Source organism: Oncorhynchus mykiss, chromosome 3, assembly GCF_013265735.2.
Source record: "Oncorhynchus mykiss isolate Arlee chromosome 3, USDA_OmykA_1.1, whole genome shotgun sequence".
Classification (NCBI taxonomy): domain Eukaryota; kingdom Metazoa; phylum Chordata; class Actinopteri; order Salmoniformes; family Salmonidae; genus Oncorhynchus; species Oncorhynchus mykiss.
Window position 1 is genome coordinate 25465637 of NC_048567.1, and position 22396 is coordinate 25488032.

Here is a 22396-nt window from a genome sequence, read left to right on the forward strand (position 1 = left end):
GCACATATTGTTAAAAGTGTTAACTTTTGCATAGAAATAAAAAAAGGACAAATATAAATTGTGATACTTAGAAGTATTACACTTTTTAGGATAAAAAATGAACTAATTTGACTGAAAAGTCGTTATATGTTGATACATACTGTTGAATATGGTAAGTGAAATCTTCTTCTACAGGTGCAAGTAGAGTGGTCACATGAATGGCAAGAATCTGGGGTACAATACAAACAGTTTAATTGTGTAATTAACAATAAAGAACCACTCCTAGTTAGACAATTTCTGCATAAAGAAACCGAGAAACACTTATAAAACAGTCAGTTGTAACAAAATAACTGGTGTTCTCATTGAAATAAACTCATAAAAAAGAAACACTTTTTTTATACAGGATATTTATACAGGAATAGCTTGAATTGGATTGTTAACCAAAGGAAGACACATTGCAGACATCGATATTCACACAGATTGCATATGTTTTTCTCTCTAAGATGTTCTATAGGTTAGTAATTTACCTAAGCTTATTTGCATGATAGTAAAAATTGCATACAACATTAATTGTGAAGCTTGTAGCATGAGTTGCTTGACATACAGCACTTTTATAGGCAACCTTTAAAGCACATTGTCCATTTAAAACGTTAAGACACTTTTTGTTTTTACTGCCCATCAAAATTACATTTATAAATAGAAAAGGATCATTGAAATAAAATAAAAAGGCTATGTAACAAACTTTCCCCAAAAAGTAATTACATCAGAAACACTGCATGAACTGCAAATAAATAATGTAGAAGACAACAAAAAACAGAGTTTGTGATTCACATTTTTAAACTGTGTGGCTGATTCAGAAAGTACAGTGACAAAGGTTTTGCAAAATAATCTAATCGGCAGTGCCATATAGTACAAGGCATTTATTGGCATAGTTTCTTTAAGACTGTATTTTTTTATTTGATTTTTTTACAGTTAATATAATGTCTATATATATATTTATATTTCTTCCTAACAAATAATATGTAACGATTGAGCTATTCTCGGCGACACACCTGGGGTGCGGTTTGCATTCCAGAGTTTGAGTGATCCGTAATCACCGTCATGTTTTTCCGCATTTTCAAAGAATAACTAATTTGCCAGCAGGCTTCCAGACTTAGTACCTCATCATTAAGGCCTTGTCATCCACTTGGTCCTCGATTTAATATGCATTTAAAAAAAATCCAGTTAACACCACATACGTAAACACCTATCAAAGTCCTATCAAACTCCATGGGGGCTTCTTATTATATTATCAGTAGCTCAAAAAGAAAGGAAATCAGTGTAAAACAACAGACATTAAGTGCAGTCAGCAAATATCCACGGCAACATACTTAGAATAATTTTTTGTGCAGGTTATTTGAATGATGCATCAGTCTTTACAGTGAATAATACAAGTTTTACAAAATCAGAAAAAGCAATACGTATTCGTATTACTGTAGTCTGTGGAAATGGGGGGGTTCCAGTGTGAGAATGCTAGCGTTGCGTAGCCTTTCAGTCTGCATTGATATATAAATACTACTCGTACGCATAGAGTCCAGACTCTGCATTGATAAAACCACTACTCTTTACTCTCGCAGTGGTCGCACTGCGCTAGCCAGACCATTACCCTTCAGCATTGATTTCAGTCTCTGTGTGTACAGTCGCACTACTCTTTCAGCAGTGTTCAGACAGGGGAACGCTCTCTCTACTCCTTGGTCTCGTGGTCAGATTCTGAAAGGGCCTCGGAGCGGGCCAGGTGCTCCTCAATCTTGATGGAGAAGATGGTGCTGTTGGTCTGTGTGCTCTCTTCCAGCTCCTTCAGCAGCTCGGCACTGCCCTCCCTGAAGTCCGACAGCTCCTCCTCGAAGGCCGGGCTGCTGCTACTGCTGTTGCTGGGTTCCTTGGGCGGCTTGGCCGGGTGGTTGACGTAGAAGCGCTGGTTCTGGAAGAACTTGATGATGGTGAGCTTGGGCAGGTCCAGCTGGGCCGACAGGGTGTGGATGGCCTCCTCGTCTGGGTACATCCCCACGTCCTGGATGAAGCTTTGCAGAATGCCTAGGGCCTCTTGGGAGATCTTGCCCCCGCCGGAGCGAGCCTTGGTGCCCCCGCCGCCGCGGGCCTGGTCCTCTGTCTCTGCCGGGGAGGCGGTGGAGGGCTGACGAGGGGGAAGCCGGGGGCCCATGGGTGGTTGCTGCTGCTGCTGTTGCATGGGCTGCTGGGACAGTGGAGGCTGGGAGGGGTGCTGGAGGGACATGGGGGGCTGGTGCTGCTGCTGTTGCTGGGGCGGTTGATGGGTCTGAGACTGTGGTGGGAAAAGGAGGGTGGGGGGAAACAAGAGGCAGGATGTTATCAGTGAACACTTATCGGCGACTTAATTCAACTCAATTGAGTTGTGTAGAATGGGCCCACTGTGTACAGAACAGGCTCCGCTGGAGGAATTTCCATGCGATATCTTATTGAATGTAATCAGTTCTTGGGATTCTTTTTTCATGCGGAAATTGTCTCTTTCATTGTGGGGTAGAGGCACCAGTACTCACATACAAACCTGCACGCACACACACACACACAAACACGTACAAAGACACTGAGATGCTGGGAATTCACACGGAAACTGTCCTTTCTGATTAGTACTGTCAAGCTTATCAGACCCCATTCAAATGATATTGCCAGACCGCGATAAACAAACTCAATGTGTGTACAATTCAAAACGCGATCGCCGCCGATTGCCATGTGTGTGAGAATGCTAACGATGGCTTTGCTTTGCCGTCAGTATCCCGCTAGTGTAAACACATTACACATTACTCCTAAAATGTCTCATTGTTTGAGTGGAGGGAGGGTTGAGTGGGCAACTCGTGCTCTCTATTGAACACGCAACAGTTATTTTCCCCCTGAGTCAGACACACTCCAATTGGAGTTTGGTAATGAAGTTTAGAAAACACAGCACTTTACAAATAGCTTATCAGCCAGCTGCACATCTTCACTCAAAGATCCCATTTTACACTACAACACACATATAGGGAGCTTTAATAAGGGAAGGTTAGCCAATGAGTGCCGGCTTCTCTCCACATCTGTGCGTCACTGTTTTGCAACAGGTCTCTCTTGAGAACAAGCTTTTTAATCAGTCGACTGACCTGGGTTGACAGAGGATCAACGCCAACACCAATAAGTATTATGAAGTGTCAGTAGTTCCTCTATGCATTACAGAACTGAAACATTTTACTGGAAGCCAAATCATTTCTATTTCATTAGCGGTTAACTTTTCTGCGAAGTATCCCAAATTGGTACATTTTTTTCACTTTTTTAATCTGATATTAGGCTCGATGAGAAAAATCTGATTATGGTATTCCTACACTGGTGGTTTTGTATGGGACTGGCCATATGTTTCTGGCTAACAAAATAACTGATCAATCAGCCATTCAGCTGCCACTATGTTTAATATAAGTATTGATGTTAATAATTCACAATTTTAAAAGTTTAACGTGAGTCTCAGGTTTTTGTGTTCATTTGCAAGCTGCCTTTTTAAAAAGAAAACTTAAGGTAAAAGTAACTTTAAAAAGTATTTCATTAAAAACAAACATTTTGACTGTTACTCTGTTTGTGATTAATATAGAGCTAATTTGTAGAAATGTTCCATTACTGCTGGTTTTTACGAACACCAGATAATTACAATGTAAACTAAGGGATAATACTGGTTGCTTATTTGAAATCACAACATAAATGATAGAATATAAATTCTCTCTCTCACCTGTAGTGGATCTGTGTGGGACATATACATCAGATTTGGGTTCTGTGGGTACAGACATCAAAGTTGGTGTTTGTGCTTGTGTATCTCCTCTCATCTTCAATGGATGTGTATGCGTGTCCACTGCACATTGGTACGTGTGTGTGTAAATGTGTGTGTACATGTCTATGTGTATTTATGCGCTTGTGTGCGGGTGTGTTTTTATTAATGTGCACGTCATTGGCTCCTCACCTGCATGGGGTCAGTGGACATGTGCATCAAGTGCGGGGGTCGGTCGGCGTGGTGCTGCTGCTGGCCGGCCGTGCTCTCCTGTTCGTAGATGGCGTCACGCTCCCCCTGGGCCAAGCTCAGGAAGCGGCGAATCATGGACAGGTTCTCCCACAGCGTACGGTTCTCTGGGCTGGGGTCCTCCTTCCAACGCAGAAGCTCACACAGCCAGCCCTTTACCGAAAGGAAACAACGGAGAGGTTTAGCCTAACCCTCCACTTCAACTGCTGTACTCACACATAAAGAAACCCTAACCAGGGGCGGAGATTATACCCGTAGCTATAACTTTTAGCCCATTCCTGTAACATGCCAATATAATACAATTCCAAAGGCAGCAGAAGAACACATTCTGTGACCATTAGGTATGACAACATACACATGTATGTAATATATTCATAGTATGTAGCATAAATTGAAGGACCCATTTAACAGTTCGCATGACACATTATACTCTAGCCCAGCAGAGGGCCATGAGAGAGAGGACTGTAGTTACACATTAATTTACACAGGGCATGTATCTGAGAAGCCACAGTCAAAGGCAGCTTGTGTGTGTGACTGTGTGGGTGCAGCTGAGCGGTACAGTACAGTAGAGACGGAGCCCGTCGATGGAGCTCTGTGATGAGGTCCTGTGACTCAGTTATACAGCGCTGGATGTGGAGGGAACTCAACTAGGCCGTGTGAGGGCAGGGGGGTGATCACCATGACAGAACTGAAGCAGAGGGTGAGAGAAAATAGTGTGAGATGAAGAGTAGAGAACGAGGGAGAGAGAGAGAGAGAGAGAGAGAGAGAGGGAGAGAGAGAGAGCGAGAGGGAGAGGGAGAGAGCGAGAGAGAGAGAGAGAGAGCGCAAGATAGAGAGAGAGAGAGAGAGAGAGAGAGAGAGAGAGAGAGAGAGAGAGAGAGAGAGAGAGAGAGAGAGAGAGAGAGAGAGAGAGAGAGAGAAGGGAAGAGAAACAGACTGAAAAATGGGGAATTTTAAATGACCGTGGCTGAAAGAGAGCTGTAATGGGTGAGAAGGCAGAAGGAGGGAGGGAAGGAGGGAAAGCAGCTTCATTTAGGGAGGGTGAGAATGTGAGTGTGTGTGTGAGAGAGAGAAAGAGGGAGAAAGAGGGAGAGGGAGTTAAAGAGGAGAGAAGGGAGAGCGATGAAGCTGTTCAGCCGGTAGTCTGTCCTGGCAGCGTGACAGAGCAGTACTGTAATCTCCCAGCCAGTGTGCGGCAGCACCTTTCATTTCCACAGGATTACACTGCGCGCGCACACACACACACACACACACACACACACACACACACACACACACACACACACACACACACACACACACACACACACACACACACACACACACACACACACACACACACACACACACACACACACACACAAACACACACACAAACACAAACACATACAGGGGCAGAGCCACACCACCACACTGCATGCAAGAGATAACTCAGCATTTCTGTTGTCCCCTGTTCCAACTCCTCCCCTAAGCCACATCAAACCCAGGAGGGTTTTGGAGAAAGCTGGGAGCAAGGGAGGGAGAAAGAGGGGGACAGACCAAGGAAGAGAGAAAGAGAGAAAGAAGGACAGGGAGAGAGAGAGAGTGAAAGAGAGAAAAAGAGAGAGAGGGGTAGAAGGGACCTAAAGACTGCGTGCCCACCTTGTTCTTCTGCCACGTTTATTGTTTCCTTTTTTAATTTGCATGCAGAGGGATTTGGACCGCGTTACCACTCTGATGTCTGTTGGTTCCCGCTGATTCGGTATTGAGGAACACCCCTCTTTTCGCCCCCACATGCCACCCCGCCTCTTCAGAGACAGAACTGAACCTCACTACCAAGGCACGATGAAGTAATCCAACTCAAACACTCCCCAAACTAGCAGGATTAAACCCAAAGTACTAAAGTCAGTCAAACAAAAGGCCAACATGAACCCCATAGTAGGTCCTCACATAAATTAACTAGCTAGTTAATTAACTAGCTAGTTAACTAGCTAGTTAAAAATAACTACAGTAAAAACAAGAGGTACATTCTTAATATGTTGTCACAATGCTATTTATATTTTGATGAAAACTTGTTGATAGAATGTTCTACGACTAAAGTAAAGGACGTTTGACGCAGAGAAGTTTACATTTTTTCCCCGCAGAAACTGGTAAAATTATCACAAAATTGTAGCTAATGTCAAAATGGCAGCTTCCCTTAGTTGTCCTCACACAAGTGGACAGTCAGCATTTTCCCTGGGGGTTTAAAGAGCTGAAGTTGTGTTTGTGTTTGTCTAATTGCATTGCTTCCACAGGCCTGGCAGAAGCATTGAGGGGAGAAAGAGAGGTGGGAGAGCTGGTCAGAGGAGGTGGCACTTGGCTCTCTTGCCAGCAAACTCAGGGGGAAAAAAACTTGGTTTCGGTCAAAAAAAAAGTGATGTGAAAACTTCATTTGGAGTGAGGATTTCTGTCTAATAATCACAATGACAATGTGACGTGGTGGAAAAATCTAAAATGGTGTTCCAGTTTACCGTAATATCTATGACTTAACCATTGTTTCAACTTCCACTTGAAATTGTGCAGACTTTCAAAGCTTTAGCAGAAATGTAAAAGCGGCATCAATTGGTGTAATAGTTATTGAGTTGGCTGCACAATGCATGTTGTGTTACTGTGTTGAAACAGGAACTTTCAATAAGAACCAAACCTCTCTGTTGCTCTGTGTACTACCTCCACATTGTTCATTTCCCCCCTAACAACAGTGCTTGGATACGCCGTACTTACACTGCTCACCAATTCTGAACTACCTCGAACTCTCTCAGAGTTAGTGAAGAGCTCTCTATAAATAAAAATGTATTATTCATAATGATTAGCATGGAGAATGGAGCGGTGAGGAGAGTGACCACCCTGCCTGTTTTTTCGTCCAATCTGACCGTCAGCACACGGGCTGAGGGGGCGAAGAGGTGCAGAATGACAGAGTAGTAAACTCCTCAGCAGCAGGCCTCACGCAGCCCAGCAGAGCTCCCATTGTATAGCACAGTATAAATAGCAACCAGGCACTCTGATTTATTTCGCTCCGAACACAATGGCTGAATTCATGCGCAAGATTCACCCAACTATGCAGCGGCACACCGTACCATGTTTGTGTGTGTCTGCAGCAGTCACAAGCTGCCAATGAGAGCATAGGCCTGCTCTGTCAGGGAACAGCCCGGTATTCACCCCTCTTCCCTTCCCCTCCCTCCCTTCCCCCTCCACAACATGGACGCACACTACTGCATCAATAAATAACACCCTGCTGTGAAACCCTGTATGGAAAAGACAGAGATAGAGAGATAGAGAGGCCTGCCTCCACAGTCACACGGCAGGGCCAACACCTATCTCTAATCTCATTTGGTCATTATCAGCCCCATCAGTCCACCACTGAAAAATAAGCCGGCAGATGTCGACCAACTCTGATTCTCTTTTTGTTACGGGGGGAGGGGGATTATAACACAATCAAATTGAATATGGTGCTTTATACAATCATTGTCTACTCTGAAACAAAAGCACATTTGACCTTGTAGAAGCAAAACATATTTTACGGGAGGGGGAAACAAAAAAAAACCTGTGACAGTTGGGAGAAAAAGATTGCAATCCATTGCTGTGGCTGGACTTGTGGAACTTGTCAGAGGAGGGATTGAGAGCTGCAGAAAGCTGCAGAGAGCCAGACTCACATCTCTGTGTCCGAGAGGGAGAGAGAAATAAAAAGTAGGAGAGACAAAGCATTATTGTCTTTCCCTCCTTGAACCTGGCATAGGGCCCAGCTCCACTAGCAGACAATGCTATGCAGATAAATGCAGCTGATAACACAGTATGTTCAAACCTGTTTCTCCTCTGCAAGAGCGTGCACCTTAGAGCGAGTTCACCCCACACAGTTACGTGCACTGGGTTGTAAATACGGCGCCATGCCCATCTGTTGACGGGAAATGCCGACCTGCTTGATGCTCTGGAATATGTGAATCTCCCACAACAATAATAAAAAATTTACTGTGGAAAACAGACCCAATGTTTTGTGTGTGTAAGGAAATCTGAATATGCAAATAAGGCAGGTTCGAGCGCCTATTCAAATAGTCTTTGGCGTGGAGAGAAGAGAGGGGTGGGAACGAGGAGGAAATGGGGTCGAGGCCCTTAATTGAACTCAACTATTCTTCCCCGGGAGAATTGGAGGTCTAGCTACCATGTGGCCATCCTGAAAAATCCTACACTCTTAGCATGCATTCCCAGAGCTGACTAGAGTTGGGATGCCTTCTACCCATCTCACTCATTCCATAATAAAACAATGAGTAAAGATTTTGAAGCAAATAAGTACAGTAAGTAGTACAAATAAGTCAAATCAAATCAAATAGTATTTGTCACATGCGTCGAGTTTAAAAATAATAATAAAATAAAATAGTAACACAAGGAATAAAATACACAAGAATGAAGCTATATACAGGAAGTAGCAGTACCATATCACTGTGGAGCTATATACAGGAAGTAGCAGTACCAGATCACTGTTGAGCTATATACAGGAAGTAGCAGTACCAGATCAATGTGGAACTATATACAGGAAGTAGCAGTACCAGATCACTGTGGAGCTATATACAGGAAGTAGCAGTACCAGATCACTGTGGAGCTATATACAGGAAGTAGCAGTACCAGATCATTGTGCAGAGGTATGAGGTATTTGAGGTAGATATGTACATGAAGGCGGGGTAAAGTCACTAGACATCAGGATAGATAATATTAAGGTATTTGAGGTAGATATGTACATGAAGGCAGGGTAAAGTGACTAGACATCAGGATAGATAATATTAAGGTATTTGAGGTAGATATGTACATGAAGGCAGGGTAAAGTCACTAAACATCAGGATAGATAATATTAAGGTATTTGAGGTAGATATGTACATGAAGGCGGGGTAAAGTCACTAGACATCAGGATAGATAATATTAAGGTATTTGAGGTAGATATGTACATGAAGGCAGGGTAAAGTGACTAGGCATCAGGATAGATAATATTAAGGTATTTGAGGTAGATATGTACATGAAGGCAGGGTAAAGTGACTAGGCATCAGGATAGATAATAATAAGACTAAAATAAAGAACAGAGTAGCAGCACCATATGATGAATATAAAAGTGTGTGTGTGTGTGTTGTGTCGGAATGCGTGTATTTGTTATGTGTGTGTGTGTACGTATGTAGTGTACGTGAATGTGTGTGGTTTTTGTGTGGGAGTGTCAATTAGGGTGTATATATCGTCTAGTGAGTGTGCGTAGGGTCAGTGCAGATAGTTCAGGTATCATTCATTGACTATTTAGCAGTCTTTGGCTTGGGGGTAGATGCTGTCTCAGAGCCTGGTTGCCGGGCGGTCTATGGCTTGGGTGGCTGGAGTCTTTGGCAGTTTTTCGGGCCTTCCTCTGACACTGCCTGATATAGAGGTCATGGATTGCAGGGAGCTCGGACCCAGTGATGAACTGGGCTGTACGCACCACCCTCTGTAGGGCATAGCGGTCAAGGGCGGTGCATTTGCCATACCAGGCGGTGATGCAGCCAGTCGGTGATCAGGTCTTCCACCGTCGGGTTGTCAGAAAACTTGATGATGGTGTTGGAGTCGTGAGTGGCCATGCAGTCATGGGTGAACAAGGAGTACAGGAGGGGACTAAGCACGTACACCTGAGGATCCCCCGTATTGAGGGTCAGCGTGGCAGATGTGTTGTTGCCTACCCTCCTCACCTGGGGGCCGGCCCATCAGGCAGTCCAGGATCCAGTTGCAGAGGGAGGGGTTCATTCCCTGGATCCCAAGCTTGGTGATGAGCTTGGAGGGGACTATGGTGTTGAACGCTGAGCTGTAGTCTATGAACAGAATTCTCACATAGTTATTTCCCCTCTTGTCCAGGTGGGAGAGGGCAGTGTGAAGTACAATTGAGATTGCATCCTCTATGGACCTTTTGGGGCGATATGTGAATTGGAGTGGGTGTAGGGTGTCTGGGATAATGGTGTTGATGTGTGTTATGACTAGCCTTTCAAAGCACTTCATAACTACAGATGTGAGTGCAACAGAACAATCGTCATTTAGGCAGGTTACTTTAGAGCTCTTGGGAAAAGGGACAATGGTGGTCAGTTTGAAACATGTTGGGATTACAAACTGGGACAAGGAGAGATTAAAAATGTCAGAGAAGACACTTGCCAGCTGGTCTGCGCATGCGCCCTGGTATTCTGTCTGGCCCGGCGGCCTTGTGATTGTTAACCTGTTTAAACGTTTTTCTCACATCGGCCACGGAGAGCGAGATCGCACAGTCATCCGGAAAAACAGCAACTTTCACGCAAGGCACAGTGTTATATTCCTCGAAGCGAGCATAAAAGGCATTTAGCTTGTTTGGGAGTTCTGCATCGCTGGGCAACTCACGGCTGCGTTTCCTTTTGCAGTCCATTATCGTCTGCAAGTCCTGCCACACACAACGAGCATCGGAGCCAGTGTAATAGGATTCCACCTTCCTCCTATATTGTCCTTTTGCATGTTTGATGTCTCATCGGAGGTCGTAGCGGGCTTTCTTGCATGCGTCCATGTCCGTGTCCCGTTTCTTGTAAGCGGTAGCTCTCGCCCAGTAGGTATTGCCTGGTTTTTGCTTTGGATATGTTCTTATAGTAACTGTGGGGATGACATTGTCTACAGTACCTTCGGAAAGTTTTCAGACCCCTTGACTTTTTCCACATTTTGTTACATTACAGCCTTATTCTAAAATGGATTACATTTAAAACAAATCCTCAGCAATCTACACACAATACCCCGTAATGGCAAAGCAAAAACATGTTTTTAAACATTTTTGCAAATGTATAATTTTTTCAAACCAAAAATACCTTATTTACATAAGTATTCAGATCCTTTGCTATGAGACTCCAAATTGAGCTCAGGTGCATCCTGTTTCCATTGATCATCCTTGACATGTTTCTACAACTTGATTGGAGTCCACCTGTGTAAATTCAATTAATTGGATTGTCTTTGGAAAGGCACACACGTGTCTATATAAGGTCCCACAGTTGACAGTGCATGTCAGAGCAAAAACCAAGCCGTGAGATTGAAGAAATTGTCCATAGAGCTCTGAGATAGGACTGTGTCGAGGCACAGATCTGGAGAAGGGTAACAAAAAAATGTCTGCAGCATTGAAGGTCCCCAAGACACCCTGGGCTTCCTAGAGCTGTCCACCCGGCCAAACTGAGCAGTCGGGGGAGAAGGGCCTAGGTCAAGGAGGTGACCAAGGACCTGATGGTTACTCTGACAGAGCTCTAGATTTCCTCTGTGAAGCTGGGAGAACATTCCAGAAGGACAACCATCTCTGCAGCACGCCACCAATCAGGCTTTTATGGTAGAGTGGCCAGACAGAAGCCACTCCTCAGTAAAAGGCACATGACAGCCCGTTTGGAGTTTTCCAAAAGACTCTCAGACCACGAGAAACAAGATTCTCTGGTCTGATCAAACCAAAATTGAACTATTTGGCCTGAATGCCAAGCTTCACGTCTGGAGGAAACCTGGCACCATCCCAACAGTGAAACATGGTGGTGGCATCATCATGCTGTGGGGATGTTTTTCAGCGGCAGGAACTGGGAAACTAGTCAGGATTGAGGCAAAGATGAACGGAGCAAAGTACAGAGAGATCCTTGATAAAAATCTGCTCCAGACCGCTGAAGACCTCAGACTGGGGCGAAGGTTCACCTTCCTACAGGATAATGACCCTAAGCACATAAGGCTGTAACGTAATAAAATGTGGAAAACATCCAAGGGACCTGAATACTTTCCCGAAGGCACTGTATGCACTTATTGATGAAGGCCGTGACTGTTGTGGAAAACTCCTCAATGTAAGTATACAGCTATTATGTTTTGTGATTGTTTTCAAGATTCACCTGAAGTAATTGGTAACACAAGTAGAGTGAACTGTGAAAGAGCGCACGCAGATGTCTATGTGCACCACTGCATTATTTACACCAGGTCCTGGGCTTTACTCGTTGATCCTGCAGGGGATTGGTCTACACATCGAAATACACGGTAATACTTTTGACTGTTCATTACTCAACCATCTGACTCCCTGCAATAGAACTCATTGGACTGGGGCCTGACTGTCCACGAGCATTTGTACTGTAGAACAAATCTATCAATTAACACTCTTTAGAAACAACAAATTAAAAGTGATGATTTGTGTTGAAGGATTTGTACACAAAACAACCCAGTCAAATTGTGAATCCTAAGTAGGAAACATATTGCTCAACAGAATACAATGTAATCTGTTATTTAAATGCCTTATTTTGGACATTTATACAGAGTTTAACCTGTAGCTACATAAAAACATGCATTAATGTTTTGTCAAAGTGGAATTTCTTCGAATCGGTTGCCAGATTGGTTACCTGACCCCTTTTGCAGGAGTGTCAAGAGTAGAGTATGCATACATACCCACATCTGCTCAATCTGAAACAAACAAGGCAACCTGTTTCCCTGCATTCATTTTCAAATTGCAACATGGGAAGTCTTGACCGACACATTTCAGACTAAGGTATATGATGTCAAAGACACCAGCTGGGAAACATGTGATATCAGCGTTTACCGAGTGAAAGGTCATGCCCTCTCGCATCACAATGTGCCAGTTGTCAACAATAGCAGACTCGAAAATCTCCATTGCACATATGCTGCGGAGTGAAAGCATGATTGTGCAGGAAACGTTCTCTTTCTCAGCATTTACTCTCAGAACAATGGCAATCGGTTCATCGTCACAGAATGTCACAGTATGAATTCCTAAAACGGCCAGAGCAGGCAAATAAAAATGTCCAAATCCTCAAATACAGAACTTGACATATCTGTGCTCTGCTCTGCCAGGCTACAAAATGACAAACCAAACACTATGTTGTATGCCGGGTCTCTTTGTCAAACATTAGGAGGCATGTTCAGTTGACTGTGGAAAAAATATATCAAGCTATTCCAGTTTTGAGAACTATTAAATAACAGAGAGAGAGTCCAGTAAAAATCTCTGCAACATTATAGTATCCCTCAGTTTACATCTTCTATGGAGTCTACCACAGCATTGAGGCAGCTACAGAAACAGGAGAACAAGTAAGAGAGTGAATGAATGCACAAAGGACCACCAACTCACAAAAGAGGAAGAGAGAAGAAGAAAGTTTCAGAGCTAAGCAGCACCTGAACAAGGAACACACCAATCACCTACGTGGAGTGTTATTCCATCAATTATAAGCACTTGATTGATATTTAATTCAAAGCTGGAGTTTAATTGCTAATATCAGAGCATAATTAAGCTGATAAATCATGGCTGATCTTAGTGAATTATGGATTAAAATAGCAGAAAACCTGCAAATTGTGTATGTCAGCTAAAGCCGTATCTGTAATTGGTCTACAAGTCTGCTTTCAGATGGAAGGGACTGTTACATTTGTTCAAATCTCCAAATAGGGTCTCAATGAATGATATGTATGAGATGTGAGGGACGTCTTAACCCTCTGTATGAAATGAGAACTGATGTGGAAAGTCATAGCTATACAGTGTGAGAAGTCTACTTTGTGGCATCATGTGCGTAGTAAGAGAGAGGAGAGAGACAGGGTCTGAAGAGAAACAAGTAGAAGGAGAGAGAGAGAGCGAGAGAGAGAGAGAGAGAGTGAGAGAGCGAGAGAGAGAGAAAAATAGAAAGCGGGAGTACACAAGCACTCGAATAGGTCCTAATGTCTCCCCATGCAATTCCCCTCTCTTTCTCTCTCTCTCTCACACACACACACACACACACACACACACACACACACACACACACACACACATCCCCATACTGCATCTGCCGGAGCTAGTGGCTGTAGTTAAATTGAAATATTTCCCGGCGTGTGTCAGAAGCATGCAGAATGGTAATTATGACAGATCTGATTAGGCGGGCCGAGTCGGGCGGCTCCGGGCTGCAGGTGCGACCTTGTGCATTCCTGCGTGTGTAAATAAAATTAATTACAAGCGTGGGGGCGCGCGGCGCGTGACATCGGTGTGCACGGGGGGGACTCCCACAGGGGGCACCCTAATGGAATATTTTCCCTGAGTCTAATAATACAGTTGGTATTGACTTGAGGTAATTAGGGGGATCATTAAAGCGCTTTTCCCGGCGTATTTGCCTGCCTGATCAGATTAGCCAGAATGGGCCTCAGAACAAGCCCTGTGTGGTCTGTCAGAGGAGATAGTGGGAAAGGGCTGGAGCTGGAGCGAGGCTCTCCCCACACTGTTAGCCCAGCCTGGAAAGGAGAAGCAACGGGGGCGTGGAGGGTGAGATCTACCTAAGACTTCGGACAGCAGGGGGCAAATGTCGGGGAGTGGAATGTGGGGATAGAGGTAGGTACAGTAGGTGTGATGGAGTTGGGCAAAAGGGCAGAGAGGAGAGAGAGAGAGAGGGTGTATGAATGAGAGAGAGAGAGAGAGAGAGAGAGAGAGAGAGGGTGTGTGAATGAGAGAGAGAGAGAGAGGGGGGGGGTGAATGAGAGAGAGAGAGAGGGAGAGAGAGAGAGAGGGTGTGTGAATGAGAGAGAGAGAGAGAGAGAGAGAGAGAGAGAGAGAGGGGGTGTGAATGAGAGCGAGAGAGAGAGAGAGAGAGAGAGAGAGTGAGAGAGAGAGAGAGAGAGGGTGTGTGAATGAGAGAGAGAGAGAGAGAGAGAGAGAGAGAGAGGGTGTGTGAATGAGAGAGAGAGAGAGAGAGAGAGAGAGAGAGAGAGAGTGAGAGAGAGAGAGAACCAGACAGTTGAGTAGTACAGTAGTGAGGTATATGCATGCTCAGTGGGGGGGGGGGGTTAGAGGTGGTTGATGAAATGAGAGGCAGTGGGTTAGATGCTGGTGGGGATTGCTCTGTCCATTAAACAATTACAAAAATGCTAATTTCAGAGGGAAGAGGAGGAACTGCCTTTTGCAACATAATTCATACACTAAATTAATTATTCAGACATCTGGGTCTCCGGTTCAAGAAATTGTCTCTTTAATAATATAGAAGATCTGCCACCGTTTCCCTGGCAACCTAATAACCAAGCAACCGGATAAATAAATAAATCAATTAATAAACAGTCATGGCCTTTATTTCCCTTTTGGTGATGCTCTCTCATTTCTAATCTGCCTCAGTTTCGCAGGGAGAAAATCCGGAGTCTGTAAACAAACAATGGAGATATTCTGTTGGCCGTTACACCACAGAAACAGAAGTGAAACTTTGGGAGGTGATTTATAACTTCACTCTGGATCAGCCCTATAACAACACCACAGTCATATTATCCATGAAGGAAAAAGACTCAAGTTATAAACCCCTCACATTTTTTATCTTTAGGTTCATGACTCATGGTGTAGGTGGTCAAGCCCAGTTTCTCCCTAGGCGCTTCCTGCTTCAGAAGATCAGATATTATTAAATTCTGACAAAGCAGTGAGTCTACGTTCCAAATATCATCTCCCGTAACATCTGCCCTTTAGACTCAGCAGAGAGAGGAACCCAACATTTCTGGTGAGAATTGATTGACAGGTTTGGTAGGATGAGAGGGGTCCATGCATGAGTATTAAGGAGGTGGTTGGGCCATATGAGTGGGATGGATGTACAGCGCTCAAGCTGTCCCAGTCAAAAACAACAACACAGATTCCACTAACCCAGGATATGAATCATTTCAGAAATTATAGGCGGGGGGGCAGGTCCAGTAATTCCACCACCCTCCTCCTCCCCTCTCTCTCTCTCCCACTCTCCACCTTTCCATTCCAGACCAGCTAGGCAGTCAGTGTCCTCCCCCCCCCCCCTCCCCCCCGGAGAGCTCCGTGCCAGGCGGGCGCAGGGTGACAGATGGCACACACCAGCCCCCCCTGCACCAACCCCCCCCCACCCCCCCCCACCCCGGTGGCGCAGCGGCAGACCAGATCAGTGCCATTCTGTCTCATTAGAGCCTGGCTAATTAGCGTAGCCTCTTCCAGGGGAGAGAGAGAGAACGAGTGACAGAGAGGGAGAGAGAGATAGGCACTTGGTGGTGGCGTTTCTTTTTTGTATTCCACTGGTCACTCTGTGTGTGTGTGTGTGTTGGGGGGTATGAGAGCTAGCCCTGTGGCGCAGGAGCTCCCGGATCGCTTGTTGTGTGACAGCAGGGACTCTGATACAGACAATCACAGCTCCCTCTCAGGATGTGTGTCAGGCAGTTTAGACACCAAAGCCATGACAGTGGCTCCCCACGGCTAGCCTCCCACCGCTAGCCACCCATCGCTAGCTTCCGCTCCTTTAGCAGCCAACAACATACAGCTAGCGAAACACCCTCTCTGTTAGCCTAGCCAATACGGATAGCCTCCATTTCACTAGCTAAAACAGATAGCTACCTAGCCACCACCTCTACCGGTGCAGCTTTGTTAGCAGTAACAAGGGCTCTCATCAAAATCTAGCGTCCATCTCTCCGAAAGCTATAACTAAAGGGGCGTCTCCTAATGCTAGCTGAGGATTCTGGCGGCATTGTCTCCTGTGGCTGGCTTCAAACCAATAGGCTACATCATCAACAAAGGCTACCTCAATACTATAGTTACCCTCTAACAACCTGCTCAAACTAGTATACAGCACATCTCCCACAGCTGAATGTTGGCTCTACTTTGAATTTGATAAGAATTAAATTTGATACAAATGAAATATGAAGGGTTACTGGACTCTATCTTAATGTAATGTATAGCTGTACAAATGAATTAAAATAGGCTGCAGTCTCAAGATATCCTGTAGGCTGCATGACTGAACTTGATGCCAACCAGCAGCGGAATAGAGATTTTCAATTGTACTTACTCACTGCACCCAAAATGTTGAGGTTAAAAAGGTAATTGAAATGCTACTGTGAATATGAGAGAGAGACCTACCAGTTAAAGACTGGCAGAAAGAGAGGTCTGCTGTGGTTACGAGCCCTGAGAGGGGACGGGATGGCTGTGTTCCAAACCCCATCCCCCACACAACACACCCATGCACACCACACACACACACACACACACACACACACACACACACACACACACACACACACACACACACACACACACACACACACACACACACACACACACACACACACACACACACACAGTGTAAGCCAATCTCACACACTGGAGTGTAAGCCAATCTCTAAACTCCTGCTTAGAGCTCTCCCACTCAGGGGACCACCACTGCTACCACCCTCTCCCATTCTACAGCCCCCTGCTCCCCTTCTCAGATCTCCTCCCCTCTTCTCCCCGCTCCTCCTTTCCCCTCCTCTCCTCGCTCTATCTATCTTTCACAGTGGCAGGACTAGACGAGACAAACACACACACAGACACACACAATAGCTGCCTGAGCCAAGCTCTCCTGTCCTCCAATCCCCCAACATTCGCCAGCTCTTTCAGGGTGGTGGGCTGCATACATGCGAGCGTGCGACCACCGAGAATTCCTGCACTGTGCCGGGGTGGCAGTGGGAAGAGGAGGCATGGCACACCAATCAGACACGCATGTGCCAGCCTCCGTATCGAGGCTGAGCCTCCCCCGCCCCCAAACCCCCGTTTCTCCTGCCAGTCTGCACCCCAATAGATGGACCCTTCCTTCACCACCACCCCTAACCACCATCCACCACCACCAGCTCCTCACTCCCTCGCCCTCCAACCCCAGCACCAGCAACCCCCACTGGGCTAAAGTGCAGAGCCTGGGCCTGGGTCTCTGGTTCTGAGTCTGGGCCTGGTGCGGAGTGGAGCCGCCACTGCCCCCGGTGGTGGTGTGGGCCTGGGCCGGGAGGGGCACCAGCTGCCCGGGGAGCGCCCATTACGAGATAGAGCCAGAGATAAGTGCTCTCCCAGGCCCCCTTTCACAGGCATAATTAGCACACTTCTTATCTGCTGCTCAATTCACATTCACACCCTCCGCCTCCATCGCCATGAATGGTGAAGCAGGGAGACGAGAGAGAAACTTAGGAGAGGAGAGAGAGAGAGAGAGAGAGAGAGAGAGAGAGAGAGAGAGAGAGAGAGAGAGAGAGAGAGAGAGAGAGAGAGAGAGAGAGAGGAGAGGGGAAAGACAGTGGAAACCTGTTCACTCACAAATGATAATCTGAGAAAATATATTTTTTCTCCCCCTCTTCTCTCCTCTCCTCTCTTCCAAAAAGTCTTTGAACTCCTGAACAAAAACAATGGTTTGTGCATCAAACTGCAATTTGCTAAAACAAAGGTATCTGGCCCTATAATCATCGCAATCAGCGGAAAAAAACAACCTCCACAGATATTTCCAGATAATTTGGCCCCTGTTTAATCTATTTTCTCTTTCTTCATCAAGTAACAATTGTGGAAACATTTTCAACTCCACCGATATATCAAACCTTTAATAATAACGGCTTGCTCCGCATTTCTTTAATTAGTTTTAATAAGAGTTAAACTGATGGTAATTTTGCTCACACAAGCCGGTATTCAACGAGTGGGTTGTTCCCTGGGCGAGATAACAGGCTCCGCTTTAGCTGAGAGTCATTCAGAGCACAGCTAATATAAACAGGTTTGTTTTGTGTTGAAACACTGTCTGCTGTTCGCTAAACCCACAATAAAGGAGACATATGTCATTATGGCGATAAATCAACAGTCGGAGAAGAGAGGAGAGTTGCACAATGTGGCGCTTCAGTTTTTGAACCCCCTAACTGGTGAATGTCTCCAGATCTGGTTTTATATCGTGTTTTATTCTTTTGTTTTCTAATGTTTCATCAACCACACTGGGAAGGAGCCAAAATGTCTCCACGACAAGTCCAGGCATGAAATGAAAATATTAGCTCTGTAAATATTGATGTGTGCATTATATTTGAAGCTGGAACATCCACAGAACTGTAACTAATAGTTTAATAACATACGTTCTCAATAATATCGCCTGAGACATTCTTTTGTTCTATATTTTGTTTAAATGTTGAGTGCCAATTTCTCACAGAAATGATACCAGTTTCTCAGTTAACCCTCTTCTACTTCGTGGCACAGTGGAAAATAATACTTATTGTGTGTGGTGTTGTTCTGCAGGTCTGTGTGTCTGTACCAAAATAGTGCTCTTATTGGTCTCTGGCCTAGAATTGTATGTTGTGTGTACAAAAATGGCAACCAGAGTCATGGTCGTTACATGGTACCTGACTCTTGGAGGCGGCCACCTTGGCAAACAGAGCCTGGGAAACCTTGGCCCTCTTCATCTCCTGCTGGATCTCGTCATAGATGGAGGAGTTGATGTTGAGGATGCAGCTCTCCGTCTTGCCGTTCCACTCGCTGGGGAGCGGAGAGGCCTTCACCTGGCCAGGGTAAGGAGTGTCAGCAAAAGGGTTGGAAAACAAGGTGATGCTGCCGGGTTTTCTGGATTCGGGGATCTGTCCAGGTAGATAAAGGAGGGAAAGAGAACTATGTTTAAAACATGGGAGACAAGTTCAGATTCAATTATTTCATACATTTCATAATTTCTCTAATTAACTTCACTTAACATATATAAGAATATATAAGAAAACATATTGGTAACACTTTATAATGACGTTTATGAACAAGCATTAATAAACAATTGATGAACTATTAATACATTTGTTTTTATTCATTGAATTACTTATTAATAAGCTATTACATTTATAACTAAATACTTCATGCTAAAATTCTAATTTCTAAAAGTGATACGAACAAATCATGCTACTATTTACATAAAATGCCACAACATACATTATTACGATAACCATGAATAACAATGTTATTGATACAGTACAGTAAGGGTGAAAGTGTCACAAAGAGATGGTTCATTGTTGTGTTTTCTTACAGGAGAGATGCCCACAGGGATTCTGGGGTTCCAGTCCTCAGGTCTGACGTTGTTACAGTCTTCTCTCCTGGGCTGCTGGGGCAACAGAGACATGTTTGTTTAGTTCCACCCTCAGAAAAGGGATTTAACCACACACACACACACACACACGCACACACACACGCACACACACACACACACACACGCGCACACCCACATGCACACACACACACAACAACAAATTGTTAGGCTGTATCAACACAAAGGTAGTATATTACATGTGCAATGACAACGTTAGTACACTGCAGTCTCATTGATGAAGCTAAACTGATCAGAAATCAGATTGCAGAGAGACACATGGAATTGAATCAACATCATTCCGTGGCTTGTTGTCATTCATATGCAAAGTCCAGAGGAAATCCTTTTAAAACTTGTGTGAATACTATATTTTTTCAAATATTTTTGTTACGTGTAGGCAATAATTTCATTACTCAGTATTAATCTTATCAGTTTACAAACTTGCCCAAAACAATCAGTACAAATCTAAAATAAATGTTTAACGCATATGTCTAGACATTTAACAGCCATTTTGGAGGTTATGAAAAGATAATGGACCCAAAATGTGTGGTAAACTGGAATGTCTTAAGATTCCTGGGCATATTTTTTAACCATTTATGACTCAGTAGGCGAGGGGTGTCAGTGTGTGTATTGACTACCAACATTTTCCTTAGTAGCTCTAATTGCTAAGCCTTGGACATGCAGAGACTGGTGAGGGCACTGGAGCCACCCATGGGCACACATGAGAAACATACCTCCACATCATTTTTTAGGAGGCCTATAAAAGCCTCCCTGTCTCTGCTCAATTGCCACCCTGACTGATTTATGTGGCTAAATCTCCCAATGCATTACTTAATACTCTCTAGGAGCTGTCAGTGGGAGTCTGGCATATGTCCAGGCCAGGGCTAGTCCTACCATGATAGGACTCAGTCATATGTGAAGGGAAGAATAGAAAAATGCATATTACGGCTGATGATCATATAATACCGTGATGTTTCATGTTCAGCAAGAAGTAAAAAACGGTATAGTAAATGGTGGAAGTTTAGATGTGACCTATCTAGAATCAACCGGTTATAACAAAACTACAAGGTCTGTGTGTCCTGTACTGCCCCATAAAATGATGCCTTTAGAATACAAACTGAAATCCCTGGAATTTGACTAACACAATTATTCAATCCAGAAAGGTGTGTGCACCTCCTGATCCACATGTTTGAAATGGACGACACTGAAGTAAACAGAATTAGGGCCTGAACAGAGGTATGTCTGATAGCAGAAACATGGTCGAGTCTGGTCAATGTGTCGTTGTGCGAGGGTCATCTCTCTCTCGCTTTCTCTCTCACTCTGTCTCCCTCTCTGTGTCTGTCTCTCTCCCTCTATCGGCTCTCTCTCCCTTTTTCCATGTCCAGCTTTCACAGCCAACTGACTGTTGAGGAAGACCTGTGAACTGCAAAGTGTCCTTTTCCAAGTTTAAAACCACTGGTTCAGAGTCTGATTCTTCCCTTTCCTTCCAGTTTTGAAAGGACGGCCACTGCGATCTGGCCATGCAGTAAAAAGGGCCTCCCTGTTTGGCCAATGGGTGGCACAGGGACATTCTCACTCTCCCAAATAAAAGGCAGTCTTTAGTCTGAGGCTGAACAGAGGAGGTCTTTGTCTGGCTCTCTCCGCCCCAGACACACTCGACCGCACTCAAAATGTGCTTAAGTGGAAAAGTTGCCACATACCTGTCCAATAAAGGACTTTGATTGTGGGAGAGACAGTGGAGAGCTGGTGGTCAGGCAGTTGAATGAGGAAGTGACTGACTGACAGACTGGGGGAGATTCACTAATCCACAGAACTTGTCGTCATTGAGTTGCTTCCTATTTTAAGAGTGGGGTGGGTAGTGGCACTTGCTGTACAACTTAAGGTCAAAATAAATGCGTTTGTTCGTGGGTTTGTGTCCACGCTGCTCTGTCTGTGTGCTTGCCTGTTCGTTCCATACCTGCACTGGCCGGGTGGGCGGGGTGCTGATGAGTGGCGCAGGCCCCATGGCCGAGGCAGCCGTTAGGCTCCTTTCCCTCTCGTCCTGGTAGATACGGTCTCGCTCGGCCTCGGGCAGCTGCAGGAAGTTCTGCATGGCCCGCAAGTTGACCAGCAGAGACTGGCTGGCCGTCTTAGGATCCTCCTCTTTACGCAGGATCTCAGACAACAGGCCCTGAGAGGAAGAGTGGGAGAGCGAGAGAGAACAAGAGAGAGAGCGAGAGAGAGAGAGAGCGAGAGAGAGAGGGAGAGAGCGAGAGAGAGAGGGAGAGAGAGAGAGGGAGAGAGAGAGAGAGAGGGAGAGGGAGAGGGAGCGGGAGAGAGATAGAGAGAGGGAGAGAGAGAGAGAGGGAGAGAGAGAGAGAGAGAGAGAGAGAGAGAGAGAGAGAGAGAGAGAGGGAGAGAGAGAGAGAGAGGGAGAGGGAGAGGGAGAGGGAGCGGGAGAGAGATAGAGAGAGAGAGAGAGAGAGAGAGAGGGAGAGAGAGAGAGAGAGAGAGAGAGAGAGAGAGAGAGAGAGAGGGAGAGGGAGAGAGAGAGAGAGAGAGGGAGAGGGAGAGGGAG

General features: G+C 45.2%; 1 protein-coding gene across 10 annotated transcripts in view; it reads right to left on the bottom strand.

The window, feature by feature from the left end:
* Positions 1-214: 214 nt before the first annotated feature.
* Positions 215-22396, bottom strand: part of LOC110515443 (DNA-binding protein SATB1) — a 55979-nt gene continuing 33797 nt past the window's right edge. For 6 of the 10 annotated variants that reach the window (XM_036973209.1, XM_036973230.1, XM_036973220.1 and 3 more), the window contains 6 exons: positions 21782-22009; positions 19783-19854; positions 19121-19351; positions 3971-4180; positions 3743-3784; positions 215-2299 (listed from right to left, as the gene is read on the bottom strand). In XM_036973209.1, coding sequence (XP_036829104.1) covers positions 1703-2299; positions 3743-3784; positions 3971-4180; positions 19121-19351; positions 19783-19854; positions 21782-22009 — 1380 coding nt within the window. In that variant the 3' untranslated portion in view covers positions 215-1702. Of the gene's footprint in view, positions 2300-3742; positions 3785-3970; positions 4181-19120; positions 19352-19782; positions 19858-21781; positions 22010-22396 lie in introns of all 10 variants that reach the window. The other 4 variants (XM_036973201.1, XM_036973239.1, XM_036973192.1 and 1 more) reach the window with 3 other exon arrangements.